Genomic DNA, 24,789 nt, shown 5'->3' with positions numbered 1-24,789 from the left:
CATTAGGCTCCATACAGCTTGGGAAGATCCTTTCATTTGTTCATATGTGGTAGACTATTCTGGGGGACAACAAGCATACCCCCCGAACAAATTTTGGCTCATTCAGCACCAATCACTTGCTTGAGAAGCAGGAAGAGAGAGATTGAATGAGGGCTTTCTTTTCTATCCAAACCAACTTATGTCACTATCAGAGCTGACCACAGAAATAGGAATGTGCAAACAGATCATTTACTTACAACCCACTGCTGCATGAAGATCTTTGAGACAAAGCCTTGAACGTAGCACATACTCTGGCAAATATTATAGTTAAACAGATTTCATGCAGCTTTCTTAAATGTATTGGCTGCTTGAGAAATAGGGTCAGTGTGAAAGGTTTTTTAAAAGTATTTTTTTCAGATTTAAAAATGTTGTAATTCAAAGCCTTCAGCAGATACAGAAAATCAGTAAAATTAATCTGCACTTTTGACTTTGCAGCACCTTGTAGAGAGCAATAGTGCCTCTGAAGCTGGAGCCTCCATGTATCTCATTGGTAATAGACCCACCTTCTCTGCATTTGTGTATCAGTGGTTCAGTTTTTAAATATAAATTTGGCCAAGTATGATGCACTGCCTGTAAAATCTGCTGTTAATCTAGAAGATCTGTTTCTGTTCAGAGAGGATCATATATTTATTCTGGTTCAAAAATAAATGTAAATGAATTCCAAAGTTTAATACTAGCTCAGAAGCAAAAGCTGTTCTTTCATGGCAGAGTGCAGTGAACTTTTTGTTCATGTCAATAAAATGTACTTTATTACTATATAGTTCATACTGTATAATATGGGGCGTAGCTCCACGCAGTGTAGAAATTAATTTCACTAAGCACACACATAATATGAATTGTGAGGTTATTTGATATCCCTGTGGCTTAACTGCTAGTTAATTTATTTGTACTAAGCTTCTTTAAAATATACAGCTTAATCTGAACCATGTGGCATGGACTAGTTGCCTTTGAAAGTGGACTGAATACCAATCTACTGTCATAAGTGCTTTCTCCTTGTTAAAAATAAGATTCTTACCCAGTGCATTGAAACTTACTGAGGATAAATGTAGCCTCTTACCTATGCTATGATATTTCATATATTGTTGCAGTGGTCATAAAAAATTGTGTTCCTAGGAAACTTTAAAGGCTTCCTTGATGACATTGATAGTGGTGGAAAAGCTGCCCCAAACATGTGTCCCTACCTCTGCTTGAAGGGGCTCAGGGCAACAAATATGGGGCATTCCCATGTTACTGCCATAGACAGTTGGAGGTAGGCTAGACTGAGGGCTATGTAAATAGGTTAAAAGGTAGCGAGGTCATTTCTCTCTGCTGCATTTCATGCCCACATTTCTGTACACATCAGGGTGGGGACATCTTTACTCAGTGTGCATTACTTGTTTGGTTTCCCTGTGCCTGCAACCCCCAACACCCATTCATGAAGCTGTTGTCTGTGCATGTGCAGCAGCTGCCTCAAATGGGCACACCTCGGCTTAACTGCAAAATGAATGTGGCTTATGTTTTTGAATCAGGTGAAAGCTGGTTTGAGGGGAAATGCAGCAAGCAGCATTATTTCTCAGGAAGCTGCAGGATAGATGGATTGTGCCAACATCATGTGTACCCAACTTCAAACACCAGCGGTGGAAGCATGCTGGAGCCAGAGTAAATGCTATTGTGTACATAGCTTGAGAGCCAGCTATCTGAAGCCATATAATTGTCTTCAGGGTTGAGCTGGAATTTCAAACCTTTTAACTGCCTTATCTAGAACATTGCACGTGTTGGAAAAAACAAAAAGTTTCTTGAGGCACCATTAAAGCTAACAGATTTATTTTGGCATGAACTTGCATGGATTTCAGTCAATTTAGTCAGATGTGTTATGTGTTATCCCCGCGTTCCAGGTGTTTATACAGTGGTACCTTGGTTCTCAAACACCTTGGTTCTCAAACGCCTTGGCTCTCAAACGTCTTTTCCCAAACGCCGAAAACCCAGAAGTAAGTGTTCCGGTTTTTTAACGTCCGATGTGGCTGTCCGCTATTGTTTCTGGGTGCCTGCACCAATCAGAAGCTGCGCCTTGGTTTCCGAACACTTCGGAAGTCAAACGGACTTCCGGAACGAATTAAGTTTGGTGCTTTTGTTTTTGCTATCTATTTTGTGTTTTTTGAGACATTTTCACTTAATTTGTTTTTGTGGCTGTGTGGAACCCAGTCCAGCTACTGGCTGATTGATTGTGTGACTGTGAAAATGGATTATCATCAGTGCAGGTAAGAAAAAAATGTAATTTTAATTTTTATCATCTACAATACTGTCTTATTTCTTTTATAGTACAGTACATTGATTATTGCTTTCATTTTATGGATCAATGGTCTTGTTAGATAGCAAAATTCATGTTAAATTGCTGTTTTTAAAAGGCTGGAACGGATTAATCCATTTTGCATTACTTTCTATGGGAAAGCGCGCCTTGGTTTTGGAATGGACTTCCAGAACGGATTAAGTTTGAGAACCAAAGTACCACTATACACATGAGAGAGAGAGAGAGAGTGTGTGTAAACAAGGTCTGAGGAAATGGAATGTTGAAAATAGTGACAGTAATCATTATCTTCTTAAAACTGACCATTCATAAAATAGTTTGTGATAACAAAAACATCCTAGCTTTGATAAGTCAATTAACACATGTAGTGTGATTTAAAAAAACAAAAACAAAAGGATTTGTCCTGATTCAAGTCACTTGAAATTTACCAAGAGGCTCAGTTCTAATTTACATTGCTGTCTCATTCTAGCTGTCAACATGCCTGACTATCTGATATTACATCTGCAGGAAAGTATTGAGAGCATTCTGGGTGCACACTGTTTGCTTAAGGCAATAGGTCTCAGAACCCTCTGTGCCATGCATGGATTCCTCAGCAGGCAAATAGATGGGGAAAGGGTTCCCTGAGGGTAGGGAACATCATCCAGAGCCTATGGATACCTCTTTATTTCAGTGCACACAGCATATATGTTGCTTGGAGTAGTTTGACGAGTGGTCTCTAAGGCTATTCAGTCATTGCATACCTGTGGTGCAGTTATCTTCCTTGTTGCTACTATAGCTACTTAGTAAACAGCAGTAATAGTAGTAGTAATGGAAGCTCTACAGATGCTCATCAACCATTTTGCCCAAACCTGCAGGGAGTTAGCCTTACCATTAGCCTGAAGAAGGCAAACATCCTAGGTGAGGACATCACCAGCACTTCATGCTTCAGCATTGGTGACCACACACTTGAGGTGGTAGAATATTTTGTCTACCTGGTCTCCACCACAACCAGCAACCTCTCCATTGATGCTGAGCTGGACAAATGTATTGGCAAGGCAGCTACAAAAGGGTATGGGAGAATGTGGTACTAATGTACAATACCAAGATGAAGGTCTAGCAGTTATCGAAGTGAGTTGTGGGCAACTTACAAGTGCCAGGAGTGACAGCTCAATGCCTCCACATGTGCTGCATCAGAAAGATTTGGGGCATCATGTGGCGGGCCAAAGTGTCAAAGATGTGCTCTCCCAAGCCCACATTCCCTGCATGTTCACACACTCCTGTCTCAGTGATGTCTACACTGGCATGGTCATGTCCACAGAATGGAAGATGGCAGGATCTCCAAGGAGGTGCTCTATGAGGAGCTGGCTTCAGGCACCAGCTTCGTTGGAAGACCAACTCTGCATAACAAAGATTGCCTGCAAACATGACATGAAGGTTGGAAACATCTACCCCACAAGGAAATCCCTTGCAGACAAACACAGTGCCTGAATACAGGCAGTCAGGTTGTGCATCCACAGCAATGACCAGAGGAAGAATGACCACTGGGAGGACCACAGAGAAATGTCATGGTGTATCTGCAGTAGCAGAACTGGACGCCTTCCTCTGCCCCAGCTGCAACAAAACATGTCTCTCCCATATTTGTCTCTGTAGCCACAGCAGGCGCTGCAACCTTCCAGCACCCCCAAAGGCACACTCCTCCCATTGTCTCCTGAGACAGATGCCAACCATCTCACAACCATGGAGTAGTAGTAATAATGTAGTAGTACAGTAGTAGTAGTAGTAGTAGTAGTAGTAGTAGTATCATCTTAAAGTGTTTCACAACAACCCTAAGATGAACAAGTAGTCCTAACCCCATGTTCTAGATGGAAATGGTGGCTGATCCTTAAACATGGTGCTTTGCCTAAGGTGAGCCTATGTCCAAGTTCAAATCTGAACAGGGAGCTGCTGGTTCATGCTCTTAATTCTTAGGCTACACCACCTCAAATGAAATTCTGTTTCATAGGAGAACTGGCATGCTCCTATGCAAATGCAGTTTTGATTAGCACTCAAAATATGAACAAGATTTAATTGCAGACAAATAATGAGTGCATTGCAAATTATTTGTATAATGCCAGGGGCAGGAGGGGGTTGGTATTAATTTCAGAAATTGCTACCAGTCACGAACTTTTACCCAAACCGCTTTCTGCTTCTGTGGTCCAAGAGTAGCATACTAGAGCAGGTAGTGGTTTTTCAATCGACAGACTGTCTAAAATTGCTACACATCAAGATTTGCTACCTGGATCACCACCTTATTAATCCTGGGGTAACAAAGGTTACCCCTATTTCAAGCAGAAGTAGGATATATTTAGCAGTAAAGTGCTTCATCATCCACTGATATTTGAGTGAATGGAGGCAAGTGCATGCAAAGGTAGGCAAGCTGTGTATACTCTGGGCTAAATGTCAAAAAACTGCTTCTTGTCATGACCTCACACCCGAATTACTCTCTTATTTCCATGGTCTAAGTTGCCATTTTTTAATGAAAATAAAATAAGAAATAGAAACCGATCCAGAAAATCTGTCTCACCCAATAATGCCTGGAGTTGTTCAGTTCTCCTGGTTCCCAGTCCCTCGTTCATCTGGAACACCAGTATCTATGACCTAGCTATGATACTCATAAAACAGATTATGTCCATTTCTGTGGTACAGGGGCCCATCAAACTGTTTCTCCGTCAGAAAGCTGAAACTCTACCTCTGCTAGGCTATTAATTTTGACAAAGAGCTTCCACTGTGATGTTCACATCACCTTGGCATTGTATCAGCAAATTGAAACTCTGGTTCCAAAATCCTGCAACTGTGACCTTCTGGCTTTCCGGGGGAAGCAAGCTTCAATTCCTGCCTTCACACAGCTCAGCAAATAAACTGTAACAATGGTGTAAGAGAGGAAGTTGTCTCTTCCATCATCCAGGTGTCTTGTATGTATTTAGCACAGTAGCATGACCATCAGGAAATTGGATGATTCATAGCATTTTGGGGGAAAGATAGAATGAGTCTCCTATGGTGTTTTCCCCCCCCCTTGGGATGGAATAAAATGACTGCTTCTCTACACTGCCATCTCTGTCAGCATGCAGCTCATGCGGAGAATTGATTCCACCTTATTTGCATTTGAAAAAGCTTGCATTGTCTTTATTTTGGTCTCTAATAACAGAATACCTTGACACTGCGTGCTTAAAGTGGATGGTTGGGAGAGACAAGACCCATCTCATTCTAATACCATTTATTTTTGTAATGGGGTTTTATTTGAACTCCTAATTATGAGTGAATGTAGCTTTCCCACTGTGTCGCCTCTTCTCACAGCAGTGAATTTACCTGTATTTGAAAGAAGCAGCCTGTCAGTTGTATCTTTTCATTATAGTATCAAAAAAAATCAAGCCTTGGGTCCTATTATTCTCTGCTCTGTTGCTGAACCCTCAGTGAAGTACATGGTGGTTGGGGCCAGCAGGTCAGCTCTGGATGACAGGGGACATAATCACATGCACACACCCCTCTATCATAGTAACAAACTACACACAGTCTTTTCGTGGTTCATTTCTGTAGTAACTTGTTTTTCCTCCTTCATTGTTCATTAACTCCTCTAATCCTTAGTTTTCACAGCTAGGCAGATTTAGGTGCCAAAAAGCAAGGAAAGCTACCACAGGCTTGTAACCAAAGAGCAACTTGAGCATTCCAGCATTCTTCAGTGGTGGGAGTTTCTCAGTTTTTCTGCCAGTTTTACCATCTCCAGCTGCTCCCTTGTTGCTTTATCACAAGTGGTTCTGGAGGTTGCTCAAGCCTCTTGTAGGAAAGGGGCATAAATGCTTGATTTAGTAGTATGAGCAGAATTTTGCCCATGCTTCTTTGGATCCAAGCTATTATGTCTCAGGTTTTTTTTAAAAAAATGTTCACTTTATTTCTTCCATTTCTGACATCTTGTAAAACGGCTATTGTTTCTGAAGAACTTCTTCTGTATCTCTGTTTTGTACTTTAGTAACCCTTGATCTTCCACTTCCACTAAGCTCACCCCAGGTCATGAAAATAACCACGTACAATCACATCTGTTTTCTGTGATTCTTTATGTTCTTTTTCTGCATGGTTATGGTTTGTAGTTCTGCTTTCAGTATTATTACCTTCAGGAATACCAGGTTCCTTCCTCTTTCATGCATTTTATATTTCCAGGGTTTTATTATTTTCCTAGAATCATGAATTATCTGCAGTTCTAAATTTTGAAGTCAGCACTATGTGGTTCCCATTTTAGGAACCTAAAATTATTATTTCTTAATAAGCTTTTCTCTTAGTGCCTTCTGCTTTTATATTCTCCACCAGCTCTTCCCTGTATCTCAGCTTCCAGTTATTTAAAAGAACCTACTGAAACAATAAAGTTGTTTCCAAATGTATGCTAATACTTTTAAGGAGCTAAATATTTGTTAAGTTGTTCTGGGGTGGAGGATTAAAAATTTATATAAATATGTTGCAGTTGTTTTCAGTTCTATCATAGTAGTTTAAATTTGAATCTGAATGGTGATAGAAATATTTTTTAAAAGGCAGATGCAAGGGGGGAAAAATAGGGATAGCCTGAAATTTGTAAGAGAAGTGGCACATTGCATCTATGCCATTTCTTTGCTTTACATGAACATTGTTAAATAGAAGAACAAATGTAACAAATCAGAAATATTCCATTTTCATTGAGAGTATGCAAAGAATATATAAACAATACATACCATTGTGTTTTCACATTTTATTTTAAAAAAATACTTAAAGGAGTTCATGTCAGACTTCCTTGGAATGCAGTATACAAATCCAGTGAGGCTTTTCATGCAGTATGGAGGGGGATAGGGAATCTATACCATAAAATAACACAGCTTCACTTGACATGTGGTATATTTGAAACACTTCTATTCCTGAAGGACAACTTGTAAATTAAAATGTAATCTCTCTTGGATTTTATAGATTCAAGATGCAGCAAGTCGGGGCTTGAGGTTTGTTGGAATAATACCTCAATATGCTTCCGAAATGAACTCCAAGAGCAGCAGTGCTGTAATATCCACCAGCAACAGCTCCAGGGAACTAAAAGGTGATAAAAACCCATCAGATTTTGCTGAGGATTGTGTTTCATCAGATCATGAGAAAGCAGGTTGCACTAATGGATGCAAAGTCCCAGCAGCAAGGGAGGAAAACGTTGACCAGTGTGTGGACCCCAATGAAGACTTGAGAGGTGAAGGGCAAGTCATTGAACATCTCAGTTTGAGCTCTGCTGGAGAAAATGGAGGGCAACTTCAAGGTGAGAATTCAAGTTTTGTCCCCCAAGTCTACTGTGGGCAGGTTATCACAATGCTGTATTGGGACCAGATTCTCTGCCGCTTGCTGTACTAATGAATAAATTCATGCATTTTGCCATATATTTTCATTGATAATGCAGAACACTTTATAATCTTCTTTGTTCTTGCAGCAGTGCTACAGGTAGGTGTCGTAATAGCCATGTTATAAACAGGGTACTTGGGATGCAAAGATTCTGGTTTGTCATGGACCCTTGGCTGTATTAGCATTTACCCTAGCAGTTCTAAGAATCCAAGGCTTTCATTTCCTGGACTAAGCAGGCTTTCACTGAGTATTAGAGGAATAGTTACCGTATTTTTTGCTCTATAAGACTCACTTTTTCCCTCCTAAAAAGTAAGGTGAAATGTGGGTGCGTCTTATGGAGCGAATGCAGGCTGTGCAGCTATCCCAGAAGCCAGAACAGCAAGAGGGATTGCTGCTTTCACAGCGCAGCGATCCCTCTTGCTGTTCTGGCTTCTGAGATTCAGAATATTTTTTGTCTTGTTTTCCTCCTCCAAAAACTAGGTGCGTCTTGTGGTCTGGAGCAAAAAATACGGTAGCTTGGAATAAAAGGAAAGATAAAAAAGGTGCAAATAGCCTATCTAGTCTAGCATTCTGTTACCTGCAGTAGCCAAGGAGATGTCTATGAGAAATTCACAAGCAGGATATGAATGTAATGGAACTGAAAGCTTGAGGCTGTATCCTTCTTCTTCTTCTTTCAATCATGGCTAAGGCTGTAACTCAATGGTAGAGCATCTGCTTTGTATACAAAAATCCCTAGGTTCAATCCCTGGCATCTCCATATAGGGCTGGGAACGTTTACTGTCTGAAATCTTGGAGAGCTGCTTCCAGTCACTGTAGACAATACTGTGCTAGATGTATCCAGTGGTCTGATTTGGTATGTCAGCTCCTTATGCTCCTAACACCATTGATAGCCTTACTAGCTAATCCCCATTTAAACCTCTTCAAGTTGGTGGTCATCACCACATTTTGTGGAAACAAATTTCATAGTTTGGACGTGCCCCGGTTGGGGAATCTTTTTGACCTGGTGGGCCATATCTTTTTCATCCCATCCCCACCTTGTGGGCCAATTTTGACATGTGGGCAAGGCCACAGCTGCATCAAGTGACTGATAGGTGGATAATCATGCCCATCTGTCAGCTGAATTGGTCCTCAGGAGTGGGGGCAAGGGGTCTGTTTTACCAGTGAGTAGCCCCTTCCCCCCTGTACATCACTTTATATTAAACCACATTTGCCATTTTGATGCCCATTCACCCAGTTCAGTGAGATCCTTTTGAAGCGCCTCACAATTTGTCTTTACTTCTAGCATCCTGAACAATTTGGTATCATCAGTAAACACTGTTAAACCCTAATTCTATTATTATTATTATTATTATTATTATTATTATTATTATTATTATTGCATTTTCAGTTTGTTTTTATTTGCTTTTCTATTACAGTTCTTCATTGGTATATCAGCAATAGTACAACAACTGTTGCATTTTTAAAAAATGAAAATAAAAAAGAGTAAGGAAAGGGAAAAAAGAAAACTTCTTTTCATATACTTCCCTTCCACTCCTTCCCTGGTTTCCTCTCTATTCCCAACCTATCTGCATCTTATTGTTCTTCTAAATTTTCCTCTCTCCTTTTCTTTATCTCATAACCTACGGTGCTGAATTATGCTGATCCTGCTACATTGATTGTCTTTTGGTAATATTTTTTCATATATTCTATATATAACATCCAATCCTCATTAAGTTTTTTTAAATCTCTGTTTCTTATTCTATTCTATTCTATTCTATTCTATTCTATTCTATTCTATTCTATTCTATTCTATTCTATTCTATTCTATTCTATTCTATTAGTCATACCTACTAGTTCCGTGTATTCCAGCAGTTTATGGTGCCCCACCTCTTTTGTTGGAACCATGTCTGTTCTCCACTTTTGTGCAAGTTAAACCCCAATTCTAGATCACTTACGAACAGGTTACAACTTGCCAGTCATAAAAGTTGATGCTCAACAGACTCCACTTTTTATATCCCTGCTTTTAACCAAAAGGAGTTAAAATTGGTCCACTGCCTTCTGGATTTGTTTCCTCCCTGCAGAGCTGATGTTCTCTAACCTCCAGATTGCACTTTCATTCCATTTACTACTTGCTGATAGAAGATGGAAATTCCCAGGGAATTTTGAAATTCCCAGAGAGAGGATACAAAGTTCAAAGCATTTGGGACTATATCAGAGGCAGTGTAGGTCACTTTTCACTTTTCTACTAATTTTGAGTCGTACAGGAGTTCAAATTTGGAAGGCTTGTGAATAATTGTGATGATGCCAGCTACTATTATTCTTTTAATCACATGGTATAGTCAGTACTTCTACAGCCCCCCTTTTTGGTTTCTCAAGATTGCTTAATAACTTGTAACTTGAAATTACTACTTCTAATGCTAGAGCAGCAAAAAACAACAACCCCCCAAAACCAATTCCTTTCCATTCATTTTTGAACAAAAGCCCAATGTGCTACATTAATTCAAAACAAGCACATAGATTATTAGATTTCTACATTAGTATCTCTTGCAAGATGTTAATTTAGTATAAAATTGTATATAGTGTTATATAAAAAGAAAAACACCATAGAGCCTGCCAACTATTTTAAAACACATATCTAAAACCATTTTTTGCCATGTTTCCCTTAGAGGATTCAATCCCACATGATCTCTCTTTCAAACTAGAGGGAGGATACTCACACACATTTTTGCAGTATAATTTCTTCCACACAGCTAAGATTTATTAAGTTATTCTGAAATTGTTAATTAGGCCCATCTGGCAGGATTTTCAGGTTACTTCCTATCTTCTGTTCTAGTTTATAGTAACTGCCTCTCATGATTCTGCTTTTAAGCAGGTTTGTGTGATAGACACATAGCAGCACTTTAATTCGTAAATTGTCACAGAATACCCCTTTACAGACTTTACATTCTTCCCAACATGTTATTTTGGGGGACCTTGCTTTAAACTGCAATTACAGCTACATTTGCAATTTACTGGCATTTCTGAGCTGTCATTTATTGCTATGTATCTCACTTTGCAAGGGCATTTCCCTGGATGGGTCATTAAGAGAACAAAGGAGAGGGGGCTCTGTGCCAGATGACAAATGGGGGGCCCTCCTCTAGCTCTTAGAGAGTTGGAAAGACAAATCCTGTGTTTTAGAGCAGAGTTTGCTGCCTTGCAACCTAGAGAAAATAGCTACAGGCAGGAAGAGAAGAGAGAAAGCCATGGCTGATTTCTTATTGAATCCAAGGCTGTGGCAATGGGAGATGAGGGTTTCACTGCTGTGAACTTCTAAGTCATAGGCTGGCTCACCTTGTATGTGCATAGTAGGCTCAGGTTGTAATTAAACAATTTATAATAAAGACACCACTGTCTCCGCAGTACCTCATTCCCAAAAGGAAACACAAACCCTGGTTAACGCCTGGAACCCTTGGAATCTCACACCGCTCAGAGATTGGGGTGCCATGCAAAAATTCTATGCATAAGCAACTCAATAAATCTGTATCAATGGCTTGTTCACATTACTGTGATCAGAAAAGGCTGGTATGCATTTAAGTGTGTACATGATAAACATGCTATGTATATGTAATAAACATGTTGCTGTATATCTGATCTCTATGACCCCTCCTCTGTTTCTTTGAGAACAGGATAGCAAAAATCAGCCCTGGGCCATATATTGCCAGTGCAGGATTTCTAGCAGAAATTGCCTTTTAAAAAATCAGTTCTTTAAAATGCAACCAAAATAAATGTAACCAGAAGAACCATGGCTTTGTCTCTTTTGTTTTGGGGGATGGCATGGCTAAGTGAAGTCTTAAGAAGAGAGCCATGAACTAATCTGTGAACTTTAAACAAAGAAGAAAGTAGAGACTAGCAAAGCTAAAGGGTGCAATAACAGCCAGATTATTAAGAGTATATTTCAGTTACTATCAGTTTTCTCTTTCAGTCTGGGTTGTGTGTGTTGTTGTTGTTTTTTATAGTTGGTTTAAATCCATTTTTCAAGAGCTGTTGTTTGCTTCCATGTTAACATCACCAATAAAGTGTTTTATGTTAACAGGATTAAGGCTGGCAGGGTAAGAATGGGAGGCATTGGTGCTTGCAGGAGCTGGGGGACCACATGATTCTGTGGCCTGCTTCTGATTTTTGTGTCAAAGATGATGATGGTTATGATTTATTACCTGTCCTTCATCCCAAGGTCCCAAGCAAGATTACAACACATTATTAAAAACAGTTTAAAACAGCTTACCATTACAGAAATAAGGTAGGATGTCAGAGTGATAGCATTAAGAGCATGGTGTGCAGTGTGGAGAGGAGACAGGACCAAAGTTGTATATGATAAAATGCAACAAATTGCAGGAATGCCTCTTGAAAGAAACCAGGGAACCAATATATTTTCTGACTGTTCCGACGACCTGTTGGGATGTTATCTCTTTTACTTGTGGATTCACTTTTTTACCTGCTAACAGTTTGCAAATTTGGGGTGTGTGCTCTGTTATTTGTGTGTGGATGAGAAAAGGAGGTATCTTCCTGTACCAAAATATTTCCCCACATTGTATCTGATTTCTTTATTATCCCTTTGCGACCACAGTTTTCTTCAGCACTTCCTTTTCCTAACCTGGGAAACTTATTCCAGTTTTGGCAGTGATCTTTCTTCCTCCCATGTGAGCACAGGGTATTATCTCCCTTATCTTTTACAAGGCAACCTTTTCTCCACATAACCCTTTCCTTTTCAGAAGTCCATTTTTTTGCCAAACCAGACTTTGTTAATGAGGACTTCGTTATATCTTCTGCTCCAGAGTTCTGCCTTTTTTTCTTCTAATGACACCATTTGTTTTTCACTCCCCCCCCCCTTTGTCTTGTACTGCTTTGTAACTTTGAAAGGTCTTTACTTAGCCATGTGTTATGTTGACCTTACATATGACTTGCAGAATGTTATATCTTATCCACAAGTGTATTCTTAACTTTTTCGTGAGAATATAAATATGTTTCCATTTACAACAGTATTTAAACATAATTGCTTGTGTTGAAATAATATTGGGTTCCTTTTTAATATGTGTACATTGAATTGTAAAGTCCTTGGCTGGGAAAAATCCTTATCCTGTTTCCTACAACTACAAAATGATAAAACAACCCTCTTGATCTATATAAATCTTGGCTCAGCAGTTGGATGGTTTTTCCTAATCAGCATCTCTACATCTATCTTTTATTCGTGTAAAACAATCATATTCCACTATTACTAATTTGCATTCACACATTTTAAAGTGAGAAATGCCATGAATTTGAAGATTTCTAACATTGTGTTTTTCAGCTGCAGGATCAAACTACATGTGTGTGACCCTGCATTTCCCCTTCAGAATTTTCTTTAAACTGTCTGATCCAAATTCTTAAAATGTAAGGTAAAGGGACCCCTGACCATTAGGTCCAGTCGTGGCCGACTCTGGGGTTGCGCCGCTCATCTCGCTTTATTGGCTGAGGGAGCCGGCGTACAGTTTCCGGGTCATGTGGCCAGCATGACTAAGCCACTTCTAGCGAACCAGAGCAGCGCACGGAAACGCCGTTTACCTTCCTGCTGGAGCGGTACCTATTTATCTACTTGCACTTTGGCGTGCTTTTGAACTGCTAGGTTGGCAGGAGCAGGGACCGAGTAACGGGAGCTCACCCCGTCGCAGGGATTCAAACCACCACCTTCTGATCAGCAAGTCCTAGGCTCTGTGGTTTAACCCACAGCACCACCCGCGTCCCATCTTAAAATGTACCTGAACACAAAAAGCAGTTTAGGAATCTGGCAAGAAAGTGCTTTATTCTTGTTTTACCCCTTTGAATGTTATTTTTAACCTAAATTTCCAACATTACAGAATTTTGTGCCAAATTTCCTTATTAACTGATTGTTTGATTTTTGTAAAACAAAATAGAGGCATTTTAAAGAGGTTTTGGGGTTTTTGGGGGGAACAGATGGCAATGCACACACCCCAGATTATGGTATGCAACTTATTTTAATGGTTGTGGGTTATAGATTTGTGAACTAGTGAGCTGGAGATCAATCTTTTCTTAGTTATAGGAAGTGTCCTAGCCATTATCCTTTTGTCCTGCTTCTTAAATCAAATTAAACAGAGGAGGAAGATGCCTGTGTCTTATTGGCAGAGCCATATGCTTTGCACACAGAAGGCATGAGATTCAGCCACTACAATATCCATTTAAAGAGAACCCGGATAGCAAGTCCTGTACTCCAAACAATGAGAGACTTCCTAACAGAGCAGTCAGCCTTAAGCTTAGAGAGACCAACAGTCTGGTTCTGTATCATACTGCTTCGTGTGTTTGTCTGAAAATACCTTTTCACACAGCACATACTTCAAACTATGAAATTCACTTCCACAAGAGGTAGTGATGGTCACCAACTTTGATAGCTTTCAAAGAGGGTTAGACAAATTCATGGAGGGTAAGGCTACATTCTGCCTCCACAGACAGAGTTCTTGCAGGCTTCCTATGATCATTTAGTTGGCCTCTGTGAGAATAGGATGCTGGATTAGATTGGCCTTTGACCTGATACGGCAGGGCTCTTCTCATGTTCTGTCTTTTTATTATTTTAAAATATTTTAATCCATGCTTCATTGTTAAAGAGATCCCTGGACAAGGTGCAGTAAAATAGGAATAAAACCAAAAAACATCAACAGGAGCAGATAAATAAACAGCTTAAGCAATATCAGCACCGATACCAGAACCTCATCATATATAGTCCATTTCATAGGTTTGTTGTAACAAGCTAAGAATAGCAATGTAGTGAGCACATTTAAAGGGCTACTATAATGATGACAATAATGGATCAAGTCTTGTTGCACATCTCAATGGTCCTAGGCTCAGATTAACTTTCACATTTTGTTGATTCTGCTAATTCCTGACTGAACGTCTTTCTGTTTTTCTAATCCTTTATTCGCTGTCCTGTTCGAATATCAAACTTCGCAGAATAGTGTTTAAGGTGACAAGCTGCAAGTTTTCATTCCTTTATTATGCCCACTTGCTGGTTCATTTATTGGCCCCTGAATTGTACTTATGTGTAAATGTCTCCTTTGCAGAAACAAATGCAACCATCTGCCCATTATGTCATTTTCTACCACAAGTTGTGGTCATGGCCACCTACTTAGATGACTTTTAAAGGTGGGTTGGACAAATTCATGTAAGGCAAGGCTATTAATGGTTACTATTCATCATGGCTGTATACCGCCTCCAGGATCAGAGGCACCATGTTGGAGAACGCAAGTGGGAGCATTAGATTGCCCTCATGTCCTACTTGTCGTCTTCCCATAGGCTTCTAGTTAGCCACCATGGGAAACAGGATGCTCGGTTAAATAGATCCTGCTTGATCTTGCAGGTCTGCTGTACTAATTTTTACATGACACAATATCATTACCAGAAGCTGTGATGATGAATTAATAAGTGTGCCATTAAACAAAGTTTTATGATCCATGCTGAAACTTTTTTGTGGGAAGGAGGGAGGGATAAGTGGGAAATGTTTTTAAAAAATCAAAGGTTATATAGAACATGAGCTTTTGATTTAGAAATTGGAAAAAAATGCTGTTAAAATGGGTTATGTGGCATGACTAAATAACTACTGTTACTGCAAGGCCAATTGGAATATACATGTGCTGTCTTTTTCCCGCAGAACAATTTTGTACAATACTTATTAAAGGCAAAAGAGATTTTTAATAGAATAACCTTTCTTGTGCATTAAACGTGAATGTGTTTTTTTCAGTGCCTAAGAACAGCTTGTCGGGAAAGCTTGTTAGTATTTGCAATACTTTGTTTCTGCCTTAATTAAAGCATATATTTTTCTATTTGGAAAAAAAGTCATTATCTGCCTCCTGTGGGAACTACTTTTCCCTCCTTGAACAGTTTATTGATGTTATAGTGCTCTATAAAGAGACATGTTTGCAAAGTGTATGTCACTTTTAAGAGGAGTCGGCGCTCTCTCTCGCAGGAAGCGAGAACTAGGGGGGAAAGGAAGAGGCAGCTACAAGCTGGAATAGATAGCTTCACTTTGTTCAGCAAAGTAAGGTTAGCATTTGAAGTTAACAAAAGAAATCTAAGCTCGCTGTTCAGGAACACCTTGGTGACAAGGTGAAAGAAAGGGAGACTCAGAAACAGGGAAGAAAAGCAAACAAAAACCTGTGAAGAAAAGAGCTGGTTTCACTTTATGTAGCAAAAGTATAGAAGAATAGGGATGGGCAAATGCAGCCCTCCAAAATGCAGCACAACCCTCAATAGGACTCATCAGTTTTTGAGGGAAAGGATCACTTTGGTAAAGTATGCAGCCTGAAGTAAATGGGAGTGTGGCGATCACACAGGGTCCCCGGACGTTTAACGGTCTATTGATCCCTGTGCCACCACTGTGCCCACTTCCCCGATAAGGCCACCTCTTGCATCCCCACCAAGTGTGCCTGTGTGGATGGCAGGACTGAGAGAAGGACTTCCCCCAGGTCTTAGAGCCCAAGCAGGGAATATGGTTTTCCATATAGCCTGGTCCTAAGCCATATAGAGCTTTATAAACAGCACTTTGAATTATGCCTAGAAACAGACCAGTAGCTTGTTGCAACAAGGGAGTCGTATGCTCCTATAACCAGCAAACAGACCAAAGCCCCCAGATTAACCAAATAGGCCAAGGCCAGTGAAAGGGGCAGTGTTGTTTGCGGAATAAATACAAAAACTGGAATACTTAAAAATGTGACCCAGCAACCTGTAACAACCTCTTACACTGAAATACAATTGCTTGTAGATAAAGGAACACAGCTATCAACAGCCTAAAAGAAGTAACCTGTGGAGGCTTGCAAGAATGCCCAAGAGTATAATCACTGCAGCAGTATGGATTTGGGGCAACTGATAATGAACTCTAACAGTACAAGGACAGTTAAAAGAATTGTGCCGAGGGGAAGGGGAGCTCAGTATTGTAGCAAATCACTCTGCCATCTAGTCTTACCCTACTATTCTTACTAGGAAACTCTGAACAATGTTGTATCTTCCTCACAGTGAACATTCTAGAATTGTAAAGTCTACTGTGATGGGAAAACGTCTGTTTTCCCAGATGAAGGGCTGATCCACAATCAACTTAACTCCACTCTTTCCAGACACAATCTGCAATTTAAAGCTATGTGTCTGAGCACCCCCCCCCCAGAACTTTCCCTGTGAAAACCTGCTCTTTAAAGCTCAATTGGAACAAACATCAATCTACTGTGATTCTGCTTTAAATAGTGGGTTCTCATGGGAACAGCTTGGGGCAAAAAACACACACAACCCGCTTGGACACTGAGTGTTAAAGAGCACAATCTTTGCCTGGAAAGAGCAAGGCCCAGGTTAAGTGTGAACAGTGCCTACAATCAGAACCCAACAAGATTTGAGAGTGGGCGCAGGGTTGTTGCTTTTCTTTTTGCTGCCCGAAATATCATTAACTGTGTGTGTGTGCCTGTGCCTAGACGTCATGGTCACAGAATTGGAGAAGTTCTTTAGTATTCTCACAACAAAGTGGCCCTTAACTGCAAGAAACCTCTGAAAGTGGGAATTAATGTGAAAGGTGTGTCATGTGGAACTTCACTTCTTCTTCCAGAACAATGGCTACATTAGCCTGGAGCAGCAGGAAGGACTTAAGGTGCATCCAAGTGCTACATCACATTCATTCATCTTTATAACTGTTAATTCATGCATATATTTTGTATAAATACTCAGTCATTATTTTCATCTTCAACTGTATTTTCCTGATTTTGTCAGCCCTATGTCCTGCTAATGCCTTGCAAATCCTGCTTTATTTGGTCGTACAAATTTGGTTTCCTGCTTTATTTATTTGGTTTCCTGCTTTATTTGGTCGTACAAATTCAGTTGGCAAGAATGCGTTATGGTTAAAATTATTAGTTTGTTGCTTAATAATATAGGTCATTTTGTAGCATGGTGGAAAAACAGTTTTTGTTAATGACCCAGTAATGTTTTAATTATACATGGGAAAAGCTCAGTTAATAGTGCTTATTAATGTGTTACTTCTTTATGCTGGCAGACTGTACCCTAGAGAGAGAGGGTGCACTATTTTCATTGCTTTTATCGTTATTGCTATTTCAGCACTTTGTATGGTTGTGTTTTTTTTAGAAACCGAGATCTTTGCTGTCTACAACAAGCCAAAGGCTTTGCAGAGATCCAGCCAGTACTACAGTTTAACAATCCCTGTGAAAATCACCAGTGATGGGCAGAGCATTTGCAGCTTGGAAGCCAATTGGCTGGAGCATATGACAGATCACTTTCGGAAAGGGAGCACATTGGTGAATGCTATCTTCAGTCTTGGAATGATAAATGGTACGGAATTTCCCTGCAAGATTATTACTCTGTTTATATACTTCATTCGTTCAAAAGATCAGCTATTTTCTCTTTGTTTGTGACTATTAGAATGCACAAAAATTGCTCAGAACCTGAACATGAAAACGTGAGAATATTCATTATATATAAGTGGTAGGAACACTTTTTTAGTATGAAATCAAAGAAATGAGGCAGATGTGCCTAAGTAGCACCTCATTCTCTTGCTTCAATTTCCACTCTTTCAGATAGGTTCTTAGCAAAAAGGAACATTCCCTCTTTCTGCTAATTACACCTTGAAATTACATGCCATACTGAGTGCAAATTATTTGTTGGTGTCAATCAGGAACAGTCTTTGAAGCAGCAGCACCTTTGCAAATTTTCAGGCTGCTGAGTTTTAATTCCTGCAAACTTCTTTGCTGTTTTGTGACAATGGATCTTTTAAAATTCAAGGTAGGGTGCATAAAAGCCTCAAACCAGAGCCCATGGAGTATGTGTGTAAACTATATGCATGCACAGGCTCAGTTCTAAACCATTAGGAAGAGTGAAGTGGCTGCCTCAAGTGGAAAATTCTTGGGAAGAGGGGCAGTGGCAGCAGCTTTCCCAGCTGTTCCTCCCAATTTATCCTGGCTTTTCCTTTTTTGGGGGGGAGGATAGTGTACCACTTGTAATCTGGTGAACCGGGTTCGATTCCCCGCTCCTCCGCATGCAGCTGCTGGGTGACCTTGGGCTAGTCACACTTCTCTGAAGTTTCTCAGCCCCACTCACCTCACAGAGTGTTTGTTGTGGGCGGGGGAGAAAATTGTTAGCCGCTTTGAGACTCCTTCGGGTAGTGATAAAGCGGGATATCAAATCCAAACTCCTCCTCCCCTGCGCTCCCCAATGTCTTGGCCTGGCCTTGGTTCAGAAGCAAGGATGAGCTAGAGTTGCCTATGGAAGCCCAGTAGGGAACTGTTTTCCCAGTAACCCTGGGATGTTTACAGTTTCTGAGGAAGCTGCTTTCTCTTCCTGCTCATCTGTTGTGTTCCAGTACATACCTGATCCTTCTCTGTCTTCTCCCTCCTCCCAAGTAACCCCGCCCCCCATAATGAAGGCCTAACTGCCAGGCAAACACTCCTCCATCAACTCTGGGCTTATTGCTGGGCCTGACTCCACCTCTGCTACTGGGGAATTGGGTGTGGAGAGGGATGGTCTGTGGCTGAGGCAATTATGGTTTGGCAGGGGGCAGCAAAGGTTTCTTGGGGGCTGAGTAAGTTGGGCTGCTCAGCTATGACATTGGGCTCCTTGGTGTGGCTGGACCAAGTCCTGCTCCTCCTCTTCAGATGAGGTTCCTCTGTGGTCCTGTTCAGGGCTGAGCTCTGACAGAAATGAATGGAAAAGTCATTAGGAGCCGTGGAGCTTGGTAGAACAGCTGAAGATATGGCAGCTGGAAGAAATCATTGGACTGAGATGAACTTTTGCAGTGAGTAGTTCAAAGTACTGCTGTGGAGGCTGGTGAAATTTAGAGCAGAGATTCTTTGTTATGTCCAGGCTGTTGCTTCCCCCAGTGACTGCAGTAGGAAGTGGAGGCAAAAGGTCCCTCTTAGGAAGAGGCTGTTTAATGCTACAGGTATTGTCTTGGAGTGTCCCACCTGTGCCAGTCCTCCTGGCTTATATACAATTAGTGATAGTTTGGCAACACCAACATTTTCAAGCACTTGCTTCATGACAGCATTTGTTCTGCAGTAGTCACTTGCCTAAAGAAGTCATAAACACCAATGTGTATGCAAATTTAAAAAATATATTTTCAGCTTTTTATTCCCCATTGGCTTTGTTGTGCATACCAATATCTGAAAGAACCACATGAAGTATGCATGTTATTTCTGAGTGAGTAACAACTCACTTCCATAGGTACAGGTTTTACTGATGTTTAATAACTAAACATCAAACACACACATAGTCTTTTTGATTCAGCACAATCAAATGTCATTCTGTCCTTTCCTTCTCCAGTCTGGTGTAGTGGTTAAGAGCAGTAGCCTCGTAATTTGGTGAACTGGGTTCGCTTCCTCGTTCCTCCACATGCGCTGCTGGGTGACCTTAGGCCAGTCACACTTCTTTGAAGTCTCTCAGCCCCACTCACCTCACAGAGTATTTGCTGTGGGGGAGGAAGGGAAAGGAGATTGTTAGCCACTTTGAGATTCCTTAAGGCGAGTAAAAGGCAGGATATCAAGTCCAAACTCCTCCTCCTCCTCCTCTTCTTCTTCTTCTTCTTCTTCTTCTTCACCACCACCACCACCACCACCATGATATTTTTCTATCATGAGTGGTGACTACAAACCACAAACTAATTCTGCAGTTGCTAGCTCTCTTCATCTGCTATCTCCATTCTCTTGTTCTCTAACAGGGAAATAGGCAGCTGTTGTTTTTTACAGTCTGAACACAGAAATCTTGACTTGTAACACGCATGGTGATAAGGATGAGACTCTTTATCAAATCTGTCAGTTTTTGTTTAGCTGAGCTACATACCTCAACTCTGCTTATTCTTTTGACTACTCAGAAATAGTAATATACACGGTCTTGATCTATCTCTAAGATTTCCAAACAGCAGTTTATGTAAATGAAAGGCCAAAGCCTATGTATTTGTGCTAGATGCCATATGTTAGTTGGTGCTATCCTAGGAAACAAAAATGTTATTTTTAGAACTTGGCTTGGGAGCTAAAGCTCCGCGCATGGATATTTAACATTTTTTTGCTTCTCTCTCTGTGTGTTTTTAAACACAAAAGCTTTATTTGTCTTCCTGTCTTTCCTCTAGGGAACTCGAGGCAATGTTCATGAAGATCCTAGGCAGTCTTCTCTCCAGGCACTGATTAGATGCAGACTTGCTTAGCTTCAGTCGGGCTGCTGCATTATGTGCCATACCCCTGAACCCAATATTGTTCATATTGCTCATTTTAATGTCTCTGCTACCAGTCTGAAGATAGAACTAGTGTTGCCACATTCCAGTGAGGTAGCCTTAGACAAGTTTATTTTGACATACGCTTCCAAGGACTAGGGCCCACTTCTCGGTTGATATGTGTGTGTGTGCAGTGGTGGCTGGTGTCCATTGTGACTGGCGGGGCATAAGACAGGAGGCCAACAGTAGACAGAGACAGAGCCAATGACTGATGCAACCACAGCCAATAATAGACAAAGCCAAGTAATTTTAGTTTCCTCCCCATCCTCCCTGCTCAAGGACAATGCTGAAACAAAGAAGGAGGAAGGTTACACCCTGGACTGGTTGTAAGGAAGAAGGGAGGGAGGTGGGGGCTGACTGAGGGCAGCAAGTGCCCCATACACCCTAATGTAGCAGCCTCTGCTGCCTTGTGTGGTATTCATGTGAAAGCCCTTCTTCCCTTGTTGTTCCATATGGTTGAAACTGCCTTCTAGAATGCTTGTGCAATGCCACCTTTCCTACGTCCTTCAAATCTCTCCTCAAAGCCCACCTTTTCCATGAACTCTTTGGAGCAGCCCCCTTTGTCCCATGCCCTCTAGTAGCTTAACCTGCACCTAAGATTAAGCATGTGCAATCGAAACAACTGCCTATTCCTTCCTGTTTACCTCTGCCTCCATTTCCCACCCCTTTCAGTTTCTTCTGTGTCACGTTACAATCTCCAGGTACGGGCCCCTTACAATCTGAAGCACCGTTGTTGGGTAGTGGTGATGATAATTATGCCAGTAACATGGATATTAATTCCATGATATTTTGAGGCAAAAGGTAATGCAACTACATAGAACACAGAAAACAAGTCTATAAATACATACAAAGATTTGATTTTCGTTAGACTAGGCTGGGGATGTTTTTGGAAGTTTCTTGGTAGGTTTTGATAAGTATTCAGCAACTTACGGTATCACATATTTTTACGTGAGAGTCATGAAATGTGGAATTAGATCCAGAAATCCCACCACATGAGTGGAAGGCGCTTGAATATTGGGATCATCACTCCCCCCTCCCCCCTCCTATACCCACAGTGTGTTACATCCTATGAAATCTGGCTCCGGAGGATTGGTGGGGGCATACTGTAGAGCAGCTGCCTGGAATGTAAGTAATTAAAAGTGAGGAGATCAGTGACACACCCTCACTCTCCGCTCATGCAAAGTAGGGTCTTCAGATCCAGCCCAAAGTCAAGCCACAGGCAGCTTCAAGAAGGCTCTTCTCCATCTCACGCTCCTGCCTGTGGAGTAGTCAGTGAAATTAGTTATCTTAGTTAAAATTAAATGGGGAAATTAACAGCCAGGCTTAATTTTTTCATCCCGCAGCAAAGGAAATTCTAAAGGTCACATGATGGAATGTTTTCTTCTAGCTTGTTGGCAACCCATGTAAGTTGCAACTGAACGTTCTCAGAAACAAATGGTCATTTATTTTATATGTATAAACTGCAGTTTTGAAACTATGAGTCACTTGGCCTGATACAGACCAATTAGGCCTGTTTTTCTTAAGGGCAAACATTTTATTTCTGGCTCCTTATCAGCGTATTGCTTAATATCCCAAATACAACATAGGAGCAGTATTATTCTGTTGTTTACACATTAAAAGTGAATTTACATAACAACAGGGCTCCGGGGGAGTTTCCTAATGTCAGATTCTGCAGTGAAAATGCCTTCAAAAGTGGGGATGCAAGATGAGCACAAAGAGTTTACTTTGTGAACAACCATAATAGGGCAATCAGTTTACACTTGGAATTTGGGAGATGTGCTGCTAATGTGTAGAATACATTCTTAGGGAACATGCTGTTTCCTAAAGGTGCCTTTCTACCTGTGGTTGTGAAAACTGAAGTTAATGTAGTTGCACCTAATATAGAACGGTAAACATTGCAAGACAGTGTAAGAGGCAGCGCCCCATAGAAGAAAGTTAAGTTTTGGTTTTGCAAACTAGACAGAATTATATTATCACAGAATAACAACACCTTCAACCTGTTACCAAATTGTTCCTCAAATGTGTGTGTATGCTTTCTCTTTTCTGTTTCATTTTTTTTCTTTCTGGGGAGGAAAGGAATGGGGAGGGATAGTATAGTTATGACACCGTGACTGAACAATATGATTTTTAATAAATATAAAAATCACAAATTAATTATTAGCTGAATCCTACTGGACATTTTGCCACTTAATGTTAAGTAATACCATAATGAAGTGAAATGACTAGTATTGAGTATAGAAACTTGAGCAAGTAGCTTGGGGGGGATTAAGATAAGTAGGAACTTTGCACGGGGTTAAGTTCCTATATCTTCCATTTAAGAAATGTGTGTCCTGCATATATAAACTCTTGTGCATGACAACAGTCATGCACCTATTTTGTCACATGTTTGGGTTCCTGGAACCCGTTGCTAAAGGATGACAAAGACATGTGCATTATCAGTGTAGGAAATGTTAGTGGGAAACAGCCCATATATGTTGGTGAGCATCAGCCAGGGGCAAAGGTGGAGGGCACATTTCTTTGTTGTACCTGTGGCAGTGATTTTTTTCACAGCAATAACAATAACGTAAAGGTTAGGCTTTGTGCATGACGCTTAATAGTTCAAAGACAACAAACAACACAGGGAGACATTGCTTCCCACTAGTATAGCTGTCATAATAGAATAAGAAATCTTTTCCCATAGTCATCTTGTAAATCATGTGCAGGAACATTAAAATGACATTTTGCCCAGCAGAACATCATCAAATATTTATATACCCAAGTGAAAATAGCCTTTTGAGCACAGTGGGAGAGCATCTTACCTTAATAAAAAATGCAGTGATAATGGAACCTTTTCCCATGAAGGAGGGTGGATTAACCTTTTCCATGAGCTTAGCGAAGGTAAAAGGTGAAAAATTATAACGAAGCTTGGGCAGAATAGAAGCAGTTTTTAGTTTTAATGGAATGTAAGGCTATGCTGAGCTGGTTATTAGTACAAATGAGCCATCACTTTATCATTTAGTTTTTGAAATTAATTGTGTTGATGTAATGTGCTGGAATCCACTGGATTAATTATGTGCTAAGTGAAAACAAGTTAACTGCTCAAAAAAGGGGGCTTTCTGGAGAGGAGAGGGGTTAAATAGATGTGATAGTTAATGTGAGACTGATACTGCAAAAAGCCCTTGTAAGAGCTTCAATATTTTTTTGGATGACTGCTACTAAAGCAGGTATGCTTCTACTCAAAAGCAGGCTATTGCATGGGGTTTCTTATAATAAATTGAGTTACTTTGGCATTCCCAAAAGGGAATGCTAGGATTTGTGCATGAGCAGGTATTCTACAGTAAAATCCATTAAATTGTTTATTAATGCCAGGTTAACTATGGACACTTGCAGTTTTTCAAACACTTCTGCAGTGATTTGGAGAGCCATCCTTTCCCCCCACCATTCATGTCCTAGTATGTGGAGAGTCTTTTCTCATGTCTTTATATGGCATTGTATATGTATGGCATACTAGAGTTTTTTTAAGTGTGGGGGCAAAACACCCCAAATTCAGGGTCACCATCACCATTTAATGTTATGAGGGTTTGTGCAGTCATCAAAAATGTTTAAGGAAGGCAAGAGTAATCGGGAAATCTTGACTCGAAAGGTTCATTGTATGAGAAAACATTTGTTGCTACAGAGCTATCCTCCTAAAAACCTCATCCAAACTAGCAGTGCCCAATATATCAATTACCTGACAAATGATTCGGGATAGTGGAAAATTCTGACCGCAACTCTTTGTTCCCTAAACAGAAAAGGGATGCATCAAATATTCTGACCATTCCTAAAACAAAGGCTGCATTGAAAGCTGCAACTCAGTTGCATCTATGATTGTTGACTTCCAAAGAAA

The 24,789-nt window shown here is 40.5% G+C and overlaps 1 protein-coding gene across 4 annotated transcripts in view; it reads left to right on the top strand.

The window, feature by feature from the left end:
- RFTN1 (raftlin, lipid raft linker 1) overlaps positions 1-24,789 on the top strand; it is a 99,281-nt gene that overhangs the window by 56,031 nt on the left and 18,461 nt on the right. For all 4 annotated transcript variants that reach the window (XM_083705862.1, XM_083705863.1, XM_083705865.1 and 1 more), the window contains exons 5-6: positions 7,265-7,595; positions 17,792-17,995. In XM_083705862.1, the coding sequence (XP_083561988.1) occupies positions 7,265-7,595; positions 17,792-17,995 (535 nt within the window). The remainder of the gene's footprint in view (positions 1-7,264; positions 7,596-17,791; positions 17,996-24,789) is intronic.

The sequence above is a fragment of the Podarcis gaigeae genome (assembly GCF_964106915.1).
Source record: "Podarcis gaigeae genome assembly, chromosome: 12".
NCBI classification, from domain to species: domain Eukaryota; kingdom Metazoa; phylum Chordata; class Lepidosauria; order Squamata; family Lacertidae; genus Podarcis; species Podarcis gaigeae.
The sequence above is the reverse complement of the archived record's forward strand: the minus strand, read 5'-3'. Positions and strand labels throughout refer to the sequence as shown.